Source organism: Heptranchias perlo, chromosome 29, assembly GCF_035084215.1.
Source record: "Heptranchias perlo isolate sHepPer1 chromosome 29, sHepPer1.hap1, whole genome shotgun sequence".
Lineage (NCBI taxonomy): Eukaryota > Metazoa > Chordata > Chondrichthyes > Hexanchiformes > Hexanchidae > Heptranchias > Heptranchias perlo.
This window is the reverse complement of record NC_090353.1, coordinates 13855972-13867974: the sequence shown is the minus strand read 5'-3', so window position 1 is coordinate 13867974 and position 12003 is coordinate 13855972. Positions and strand designations below refer to the sequence as shown.

Below are 12003 nucleotides of genomic sequence, written 5' to 3'. Positions count from 1 at the left end.
TTCATATATATATAATAGTAATATCTTAAATAATAACTAAAAATAATTGAGTTTTGTTGTACACTGTTTATGATCCTATACATTTGCCGGTGTTAAATATTCTGACTTGGTTTTGATCCTTGCTTTCAATTCATTTAAATAGCTTTTTAAAAAAAAATAATTTCCCCTCTCGAATTGATGGAGACACATGTCAAAACCAGTGAGTAAGCTGCATATGATTACACGGTAATGCAAGCCCCCCAGCTCCATACACACAAAATAAATAGGATCGACATCCAAAGAAATGTGAGAAACCCCAAAAAAGTGAGACCTCCCCAGATGCACAACATGTGAGACGCAGAAAAATTGCGACCCCCTGTGTACAAAAAACTGTACTTTTAGTCCCATTTCAGGATTTTTGATCTTTTTCATGGAAAGGATTTTGGGATTGAGTTACGTTCAAGTGTTGTGTTTTAAAACAAAGTGAATTCGCACAGATTTTTTAAGAAAAACACAGGCTACAGGCATTGAAGATGTGTATTAAAACCAGATGAATCAGTATGTGGAAAGCTACACCTCACAATGTATTTCAAATTGATGATATAGGAATCAATTATCTCATCCCAAGCCCAATAGTCAGCATAGCCCCCATTCATTTTGAAATTAGTGTGAGATGATTTCTTTAAACCCACACCCTAAGTGTGGGGGGGGGGGGTGGAGGAACAGCTGGTCTTGTTGATCGTCCCTCCCCCTGGCTGAGAACATGGAGAGAAATGGACAAAGGGACATAGGGCAGTCAAGTTTTAAACAAGAGGTTGTGAGTTGTAGGTCTGAAGACCAGGAGCTGGAAGCTAAAATGCAGGAGGTCAGTTTTGCAGTCAGAAGTAGTTAGGGTTGCCATCTCTGGTTGGAGGTATTCCTGGAGGTTTCACCACATGACCTCCGGCCTCGAACCGTCCCACCCCCACTCTCCCACCATTGGTCCATCCTCCAGGCTCATTGCCTTTCCACAGCCAATGGGAAAGGGAACAGACTCTTTGTTATCCAATTGGATTAATCTTGACTGTTTGTGAAACAGCCTTTTTTCTTCATCTCCAATATTTTTTTAATGCTCCTATAATTTTTCTCCTGGGTTGCTTGTGATTAATCTTTAATTCCTGGGGTTGGCAACCCCAGAAGTAGCCCAGAAAGAAAGGTAATGCCAAAAACAAGTAAGTCTGCTCACCGAAGGGACAGGGTACGAGGACTATTATTTTGGCCCATTTTTTTGAGAAGTAAGGTTGAGTGAATCAAGTGGAATTTGCTTTGCCTGTTACTCAGTACATTTACTTACTGTCTATGAAATAAAGCAGCTTAATAATTCATATCGAGCCTTTTCTCACTATGTGTTTCTCCGATCTCCCATTGTAATTTTGACAGAAACCCTGAACAAACAGTATTAACCTGCCGTTTACACTGTCTCTCCGGGGTTTCTGCCGATTTTCCGCAAAGTTACATTGGGGGCGTGGGGATCCCTTGTGGAAATTCGACCCAATGATAGCCAGTTCATATCACAAGGAGCTTCTGGGTTACGTTATCATATAGTTAGATATTGGGCAGTACAGGCACAGTCCTAAACGCCAAACACTCAGGACACATACGGGGGTAACCTGCTCTGCTATAACCGAGACAGTATCTAAGGTAGACCCGAGACCTGTACACTTCTGTACACAAAACAACGAGACCTCCAGACACACAAAAAGACCCACATGCAGACAAAAAGTGAGACTGCCAAAAATGAGGTCCCACACAATCACACAAAAAAATTAGGGCCCCCAAAAGTGAGAACCCCATGCGCACAAAAAAATGAGACCCCCATAAACAAAAAATGAGGCCCTATACCAAAAGAAGTGAGACCATCATCTACAAAAAAGTAACGCCCACACACACATAAAACAAGAACCCCAAAGAGCAAGACCCCAAAAAACAGACCCCATGCACACCACTTCATTCCCCCTCCTTTGCTTCCTCATCCCCTCCCTAATTCTTTCCTTATCGTCGCCCCTCCTTTCCTGCTCATCTTCTTCCCCACTTTCGTCCTCTCATTCTCTCCCCTTTCTTTCTCCCCTCCTTTCCTCTCTCACCTTCCTCCTTTTGCCCCCTTGGAAGTTTTATCTCTTTAAAATTCCCAAGCTTGGCGAACTGTTAAAGGCTGCTCACTCATTGGTTAAAAATCCACCGATCGGTCCATTTCTCCAGACAAGGGCCTTTAAAGAGCTGGGAACCTGTGGAGGAGAGGTTGGGGGTGTGGGTGCGGGGGGAGGGATCTGCATAGGTTGGATCAAAGGAGCTTATGGGCCTTGTCGTACCTGAACTGAACCATGCAGTGCATGAAGACCTCAGGTTCGACCTGTGCTGAGCTAACCTATCTCAGCCCGAGCAGTAGTAGGGACGCAATAGTTGCCTAGGGTCAATTGAAAATTTCAAAACTGAGAATGATCGTTTTTTGTTAGGTAAGGGTATTAAGGGTTACGGAACCAAGGCCGGTAGATGGAGTTAAGATACAGATCAGCCATGATATAATTGAATGGCGGAACAGGCTCGAAGGGCTGAATGACCTACTCCTGTTCCTATGTTCCTACCCCAGAATGAGTCAGCACATTCAAGAGAGGAGTGGAGAAGATTGAAAGGGAAATAAACTGGTCCCTCTGCTCAATAATTCATGTACCTGCTACTTTTGATCCAGTGATTAAAAGAAATGAACCATACTCAGGGGAAAAGAGCTAATTAAACTTCTGTTGATGAAAGTTAGGCTTAGACAGTTGTTAGCTTAAAAAGTCAAATCAATATAGCTCTAGAAATTTCAAAAACAAATCTATTTTCTTGCCTGATTCACAGAAGGGCCAAAGAAGTTTAATGCAAGTAACCTGATAAATAATGTTCATCTCACAGAAACATGCAACAGAACATTAATTAATTTTATGTAATATAGGGTTACAGATAGCTTTCTTTAGAAGAATTCAAAAGGGAAGCGATGGACCTTAAGAAAACGGCAAGTGTAACTTGTAGAGTATTCGTAGAATCATAGAAAGTTACGGAACAGAAGGAGGCCATTTGGCCCATCGTGTCCGTGCCAGCCAAAAAAAGAGCTATCCAGCTTAATCCCACTTTCCAGCACTTGGTCTGTAGCCCTGTAGGTTACACCACTTCAAGTGCTCATCCAAGAGAGACTGTACCACTGGGTTGCTAGATTTCTTATTTCACTATAGGTGGCCCAGTCATGAATAGCCACTGTTGTCAGGTTATAGAAAGTCTTGTCCAGATAGTGAGTTACATATGCTTTGATGTCAATGAATCGGTTAAAGAAACGGATTGGTTTGATAGAGAAGAAATGTGTCAAGTCTTTGATGCCAACTCTGAATGGATTTTGATCATCTGATTTTAAATGTGTGTGCACAGATAGTCTTAGATCCTTCTCGATCTCCTTACATAGCTTATCCAAAAGGTGCTCATTTAGTACATCCATGATTTCTTTATCAAAGCACTCCAGCAACACTTGGGTGGATTCCAAGTGTCTTGCATACATCATGGGCGAGACACAATCCCTCAAAGCACTAAACATGTAATGTACTCTTGTAGAATCTGCATCATTGTCATAAACATCATCAAAGTAGATGGGGAAAATGGTTCAATGCCAGTACAAGCAGTTGCAGTTGCACAGAACTTGAATCCGCTCCCTCAGCTCACTGATCAGGTCCAACTGCTTCAGCACTACTTGCTGCGCCAGCAATTCCTCATCTTGGAATGTTTTCATCTGGGTGCCCACACTTAATGAGTCTGCGCTCTTTAGTACTGAGTCCATGGAAAGCATTATCAGCCAACACGAGAGCACATCCAGGCATCGCTCACTATACTTCTTGTCAGATATCACTGTATTGTTTAATACAGATACCAGTCTTCTATTGTGGTCTCGGTGTGTGCTGTCAGATTTGGTCTTTCCCATGGTTAGTTACCATGGGAGATTAACGGGGGTCATGATGTGAACGTACCTGATTCAACCCCTGCTGATGCTAGTTTCAGACAACGATACAGGGCCTGACAGACCCGAGGTATAGTGCCAACTTCATGTAGCTCTCAAGTCTGGGAAATCTGTCCCATGATCTCCCTGCCAACATAAAGAAGATTAAAAATAAAATTCAAGAACTCCCTGATGGATTGTGGTGTAATGGCTAAAGGCACCTCTCATACTAGGCAGTAAAGCCAGATGGTCCCAGGTTTAATCCTCAGTCTGTATCAGTCAGCTTATATCAGCCTGGCATCAACTGATCTACTACAAATGGCCTCAGCACTTCTGGGCCAGGGAGGAGAACCATCAACTAGAGTGCTCATTCCTGATCACTGGCCAGTCACCCCTGCTGGAAAGTGCACGGGCGTGGACATTGGCTGAGGCCAGGATCATGTTTGACTGTGATGTCCTCTGCGGATACTCACTGTCTAGACTCACACGTGAGGAACGGCTGCTATCGAAGTACTTGAGGACCGCAGATGGTTGTGGTATCCCAGCACCTCCAGAGAGAAATTTAGCCAAAAAAGAAAGGTTTTAAAATTCCGCAGGAAACTACAGTAGTCCATTAGCCCACTTGAGAAGTTTAGAAATGTTGCTTTGCGGTGACTGCAGTAAGAAAAACACTACCAGGTCAGCATTGCTGTACAACCACAACTTTAGGCTCAGGACATAGAATCATAGGGACTGAAATTCTGCTCCCAATGGTGCTCACTAGGTGGAGAGGGAGCAAAAAAACAGGATTAGAGTCAGTGGGGTAGATCTTGACTTTATGCGATAGTGTAACAGAAATAAAAATCGGAAGAGATACAAAACGGGCTGCCGACTCACTATCACCCGTTTTACACTATTGCAACATCAAGATCTACCCCAGTGTGCCTGATTAGCATTTGCCTTGGGTTTACTGGTGGGCACAGGAGGCTTCCACTGCTTCATGGTGCAAACCTCATTGCAGCATTCATTTGAGGCATGTCCTCGCTACCCCATCGTTCCAACTAGTTGCACCCTTGACCCCAGGCCAATGTTGTACTCCCCAAAAGGTTAGAGAAAAGCAAACTCCCGCTGAAAGTAGTTCTAAAACTGTCCCAGGTGAACTTTGTTGAGATTGGACCTCATTTATTTTTCCTGTTTCTGGTTTCTTTGCATTGGATATTGTTTCTTTTTACTGCGCCCCCCACCATTCCAAACACTTTGCCTAGCATAGGCCGGTCCCTGGACATCAGCAGTCCTCTGCCTCAACTCAGCACAAAGCACAGCATCAAATGCCTAATTTCAAACTTTGCTACCAATAAGAAAGTGCAGTTGACACTTTAAGAAGCTGCACCAGCACATTTCTGCTCCTGCCCCAGAAACCCCGGCCTCTCTGCTCCCAAATCACGGTGGGAGTGCACCAGCTTCATTTAAATGAGCGGACAAGCTGAAAACCCAGCAAAGTCACCTCTGAGCTTAGGCGGTGCGACATGGACTGAGCAAAACGTGTTGGTGCAGCCGATACACCAGGAGCAGAATTTCGGCCCCACAAGAACCCAGCAAAATTTCAGGTTAAAAGATTGTTTTTGGAATGGCAAATTTCTCAAGTGTGCCCATAAATAAACTCTTCCAAGAGTTCAGAGTCATCAAGCTTGATTATTAAAAACCTACAGATTATAGGAGGAAGGGGAGTCTGAGGGAGGTGAGAAGTTCTGTAGTTTTGAGGTCCTGGAGAAGAATGAGTTGGGGCAAGAGATGGTGTGACAATCTCAAAAGAGTAATGAGGAGGGCAAACATTTCTGATGGTGTATGTACAGCTAGAGCAGAAGATTGAAATGGAAACATAGTAATACAGTGCACTTGTGAGAGTGGAGTTGAGGTTCCTTGTGAGCATGATGTGGATAAAGCATAACAAAAATGTGCAAATTAAATCTGTGGTGCATTTTGCACTGTCACTAAGAGATGGAGTAGAAAACTAGAGAATGTAATATAAGGGAAGGACAAAAATATGTTATGGTTAATGTTGTCCAACTTCTTCATAGGTCAATAAACGTAACGTTTACTGCTTATCAATTTGTATATCCTTGTTCCCAATATAGGCCTGATACATGAAAGTTTTGTTGAGGAGCCTAATGGTCTGGTTTCTGTCAACCTCCTCGTGATATCAGCCATCGCTGCATTTGTGATAGGAGCAGTTATCTCCGGATTCAGCGTCTGTTGGTTCATTGGCCATAGGGACAAAAAAGATACAGCAAGGAGAAAAGACAAGGAAACCATCCTTTCTCACAGCGAGTCTGTGGTCAGCGTAACCAAACTGGGTGGCATGGTAGAGCACCGGTCCAGGGGACAGCCAGAAACCCTGCTTGCTCCTCTGATGCAGAACGGTTGGTCGAAGAGTTTGATCAAAACCAGCCAGCATCATCTTGACTCGACTGTTTTGCCAACACCGGAACAGACACCATTGCAACAGAAACGCAGTGCGGGCATCAGAAGCTGTGAGTGGGAGCAGAACCTGATAAATGCAAGTATAAGAGATCAACCATGTGCAGGATCACCAATGATCCTTGTTGACTCCACGCATCAAGCAATGTCCCATCACCTTGGCAATGTGCGGGTCATTCCAACTTCCCGCCATTCCTTTCAGCGGGATCAGGAGCTGATGAGTGACAGTAAAGACGTCATGGACAACCATTATCTTTCACACAGTATGAGAGAACAGCTTGAGAACCCAGGTCCTCACTATAGGTCATCCTTGGGTGGCAATGGAGGTAGCCATGCTTTTGTGGAATATTCAGTATCTCCTCATAACAGCCCCAAAAGAAGAAGGGGTGCATCAACACCCATAATGCCACAAGACTATGTAGGGGATGACCCAACTTGTTCCACACAGTGGAATTACGAGAAGGCAAACGCATCCATACCCTCACAACATGTGAGGAATCAGACTTTTAACAGAGGGGAAAGTTCTACAGTTCTGCAGAGAAAGGACCCAGTGCCTGTACACCATGTACATCTCCATCAACCGGTCCAATCTGTCGCCGGGCAACCTGACCTCGCAGGCTTCAAACCACCAAAAAAGTCAGGAGTTGAAAGGACACCTTCAGCAAAATGAAACACATTGTGCTTTCCTATCTCTTCAATTACTCTTTGTGAAAACGTGGGACAAATATTGAAAAACGAAAGTTAAATACTGGAGGAAAACTCTGCATTGAGACAACAGCACTCCTTAGATAACAAAGGCCTGTCCTCAAAATTAAAGGATATATTTCCTTTGCAAAAAAATACATGAGCTTCAGAAGGATGGAATAGTGTAGGGAAGAAAATTACTGAGGAATCTTACTGGATTTCTCTTTACTGCTAACTTTTCAGGAGCCATGGTAACGAAGAGAAAGATTGTCTGGGAATTTTAATTATCAATTTTTCTTACAATTTTTCACAGAGAGATTTTTATTACTGATAATCCAATAAAACAAAATCCAACTGCACAAGATACTGACTGCACTTCAGAAAATCATTAGACTCCGTAATATGAGTTTATAAAGTTAATTTACTGTTATCGTATATCATTGCTGAAATGAATTCAGCATGATCTATTGTTTGGACAAGCTACAGTGGGCTTAATTTCAGATTTATGCAGATCAGATTTATGACAAAGTATTCTTTCAAGTGTACACTGTTCCCAAGGGGTACAATAGGGTAACTTTTTCATATTGCCTCTTAATTTGCCCCTCCCATCTTGATAGCTCCTCACCACCAATAAATAGGATGGATAGATGAACAATCCACCTACTTTCTCTGATTGGCGATAGGATCTTTTAGTAGGAAGCAGGTCCTTCTTGGGTAGACTGGGCAGGTTCACATCTACTTGAGATTTCCCCCTACATAATAGCCTTTTTTCCTTCTCCAATTGTCTCCTTTTTTCTCTCCTCTTCTGCTGAAGACAGTGAAACTGTTTAGTTTCAAAGGTGCCAGTGGTCCTCCTGTGTTGGTCAATGAATGCAGGCTGTTTGACCATTGAAGAGCAGGGAGGCACCACAGGTGACCCCAGTTTTCTTCTCAACCAGAATTCCAGAAGCATACGCTTCCTAGCAACAGTCACCGATCGGTGAGCAGAAGCTGGAACCGATGCTGATTGTTCTCCTCCCTTGACCTGGGTCACTGAAGCTAATTGTAATGCTCTCTACTGGCTCCTCAATTGAGGCAGTTACCTCACCACAGGTTAAGAATCAAACCCTGGTTCTTGAAGTCTTTATCAAATGAGTTATCAGAATGAGTATTAGGCATGCTCTTGTCCTATCACATAACTGATTAAATGCTATTACACCATATCCACAATGCTAATCCATTTTGGACAATACTTATCATCTTACAGAACACACAAATCTAAATTACATTTCCTTGCCTACTGTAGCCTAATGAAAATAACCCATATCCATTAAAGTATCAAAGGTATTGAGCCTGAGAGTTACTGAACATTAATATTAAACAAAAACCTAAGCAGATTATAAAAAGTGCCAGTAATATCATTTATTGTACCGCGACCTTGATGACAATTCCATTATCATGTCAAATGGGCTTCTTATTTCATGTATCAGTCTGAGCGTAGTTCCACTAACAAAGGGAAAAATCACAAATCCGACTGATGTTTTAACACAGACAGAAACTCTAAGGAAAGTAATTTTTGTTTGTCATCTAACCAAAAAGTGCAAAATTATAAAGCTGACCTTAAATTTTTTAGCTGAGCGGAGATCTACCATATTGAATTACATAGAAATTACGACACGGAAACGGGCCCAACCAGTTTCCTTGACCATTTGTTGATGTGCTGATGTTACTGACTAGAAGGTGCTTTGTGCACCCTGGAGTGGCTTGCAGACAAAGAGCCAATATTTAAAAGAAATAAATCAAGCCCTGTTTTTATAATTATGTCTTTTTTGAATAAACGGGGAAGTATTTTGGACAATCTTTCCTTCCTCTTTAAGCGTGTCCGAACTTAGCCAGTCCACTCAAATGGACATTTCCTACTTCCAGGGTCAAACAAAATCCTTTTCAATGATGTATCAGGAATACTTTGTATTTATCTGGGTTTTACTCAATGCCATTGAACAAGCGGAGAGAGGAAGGAACCGAGCTGTCCAAATTTGACCTAAATTTGATGGGAGGCCATTTTGCTCAAGTTCAGAAGATTAATGTTTGATGTGCTGTGTGACTACAGCCTCTTAAAATCAAAGGAAACACAGAAACTGGTAGCTTTGCTTGTTAGTTTTTTTTAAAATTAATTTGACACAGGTTTGACCACAATTTTAAAAATAATTTAAAGGGAAAGTGTCATGTTAACCATTCAAGGGTCAATATGGGAATAGAAACCTTTGCAATCTTTACATTGCAATTCCATCCAATAACCATCAGAATCTAATTACCAGGGGCTCCTGGAAGGCAGCAGTAAGAGTCATGTTATAATTACTGTAGAAGATTGCAAGCACAAACTTTTCATGGAGAAAATATCATTTTATAAAATTTTAGATAAAAAAGTACAATTTTAGAAGCACTGATAATTTTGATGATGGTGTAATGGTTGAATTTTGCAACGACTGTGAAAGACTTTCTCAGTATTCATGTATTTATGGACTGCACATAAACTATTGCGTTAGGTAGGGAGTATCTAGGAATTCTAGAGCACTGAGGCAACAGAAGGACATTTACAATCAATTTCTCACTCAGTGTTGTCACTTGAAATTCAGCAAAGGATAATGATGGGCACATGAAATATTCATACTACGCCTACTCGAACTGTGAAAAACCCAGCCATATAATTAAGATTTTGTCCTTTTGCACTTGGGTTGTGTCTGAAGAGAGCATTTTGAGCTGTACAACACTAGGGTGAAACCCAGGTGGTTGCAGGTCGGTCACTGGCAGAGGCAGTGACAGGAGCAATTTAAGCTGATGAATTAACAATATCACACAATAAGTGTATTGGCACAATATTAAAGTGTATTAGCTAAAGTACAATTTTTCCTCTAGCGCATTGATATCAGTACCTCCAGTGACAACACTGCCTTGCTGTCTTCAGGGCTTTCAGGCTATTTATTCTAAGGCCAATGTTATTTCTGCAGCTCCCCATGTGGTAATTTTCTACAGGGAAACTAGAACAATTATACCCACAAGATGGCTGAATAATAAGCGCCCAATTTATAATGTGTTTCAACCCAATGACCTTAGGACAAACGGGCATTACATTAGTGGTGCTGATTTAGAACATGGGTAAAATCTTCACTAATGAATGAGAAGCAGTAACGTACCATCATCAGAATGGTAACTTATATATATATATTGCCGGCAGGCTGTTCTATGAAGGATATGTCATTCTTCCTGCTCAATACTTATTTATTTCGCATCCATTTTAGTCAACATAGTTTCCTGCACTGGTGGCAAAAGTCTGCATCAGACTCAGTGTTTCTGCCTTATATACTCAGTTTAAAACTTGTCCTGAAGCCTAATTTTGGATCTACATAACAATGGATGGGCTTGGGAATTAAAACTAGCTGCGACCATATTGATTAATAATTTTTTAAACCATTTGAAATTACTTTACAGCAACATAAATAAATTCTCCATCACACTGTAACTTAAATAAATTAAAATAGTGACAGTTCTATTTGTAACTTATTTTTAGGTCAAATTTAATTTGCTGATGAGTTCCCAGAAAGAAATTAATTTTGAATCTTGATGGGCCTACTCAAGATGATTAAACCCTAGCCAGGCCTGGTCCCATATGCAATTGATCATTAACAATCATACAAAATTTGTGTGTTGCTTCCTAGCCAGCTTGCTCATTCCTTGCATTGCATGATGCTGTGCATGTCGTGTGTGGGTCTGTGCAAAAATCTTTTGACATGGGCTTAGCTTTGGGCATGGAATGTACACATGCCCAAGCCAAACTGAACAACCTGACCAAACCTGCCAAGTGGGGCACATTGGGCGCTGCTTCTGAGCTGGGCTTAGACTCTAAGTCTGGATGCAAGACTTTAGGGGCCAGCCTTTCTCTTGTAAATAGTGCATCGTTTACCTCCATCGCACTTGACAAAGATTAACATTCTGTGACAGATTCATGATGGTCCTAATTAAACACCTGGGAGTTCAGTTCTGTCATTTATCATAGCCTACTTCAACCTATTTGCTTAATTATAATTGTTAGTGCATGATGATGCAAAGGAGAATAAATACAATTTGCCTTAAGGCTGCCAAATCCGTTTTCTTGGGCACGAATTGGATGCACATCATAACTGTTACAGACCGTATTAGACCTACTGTACACTTTTCCCGTCGGTCGGTCTGCTTAGGCTGTACATCAGAACTGTTGAAAGAGAAACCAGTCCGATGCTCAATGCTCCAATGCATTGGAATAAGCGATGAACTTTACCAGCAAATCTGAGGGCGCCAAATTGGTAACTAGTTTGGTTTTCAAAAGATGGGAAATGCTGCTAGCTTGTAAGGATAGCCCATTATTAGGACATTTTGTGGGCGAACAAGACAAATAATAACCACACCTCCCCCCCCAAAAAAAAAAAGAATATTGAGGGGTTAGGGGGACTTTAGTAGTGTAGCACTTGATTTCTAGCCATAGGTCACAGGTGTGAGTCCCAGGGCAGCCTGTCACTTGTTTGCTTCTTGTTGAGGGAGTGTCACTAGATGGAGTGGAGTGCCACTCAGAAGCAAGGCATTGCAATTTGGGGAAGAAAAATGGAAAGGACCCTGTTAAGCCTGCTTCTTTTGAAGTGCCCCTCTTTGCTGCTGATCATGGAGTGGTAATCATGGTGGTTTTAGAAATGCCCTCAGCTCAGAATATTCCAACTGGAGGAAGATGGATGGTGTTGAGATCTTTGAAGGAAAAAAACCTCCCAGTTCTAATGGGAAGCTCTGTGTGTGCGCGTTTGTGTGAGTGCGTTTGTGTGTCAGTGTGTTTCCTCTTTTTATAAAGGGACTGGAACAACACAATATAATTCGTTTTTTGC

The 12003-nt window shown here is 41.9% G+C and overlaps 1 protein-coding gene across 1 annotated transcript in view; it reads left to right on the top strand.

The window, feature by feature from the left end:
• Positions 1 to 7483, top strand: part of LOC137299736 (semaphorin-6B-like) — a 403979-nt gene extending 396496 nt beyond the window's left edge. Inside the window, exon 18 of the mRNA XM_067968676.1 lies at positions 6091 to 7483. Coding sequence (XP_067824777.1) covers positions 6091 to 7103 — 1013 coding nt within the window. The 3' untranslated portion in view covers positions 7104 to 7483. The remainder of the gene's footprint in view (positions 1 to 6090) is intronic.
• The last annotated feature ends 4520 nt before the right edge of the window (positions 7484 to 12003 follow it).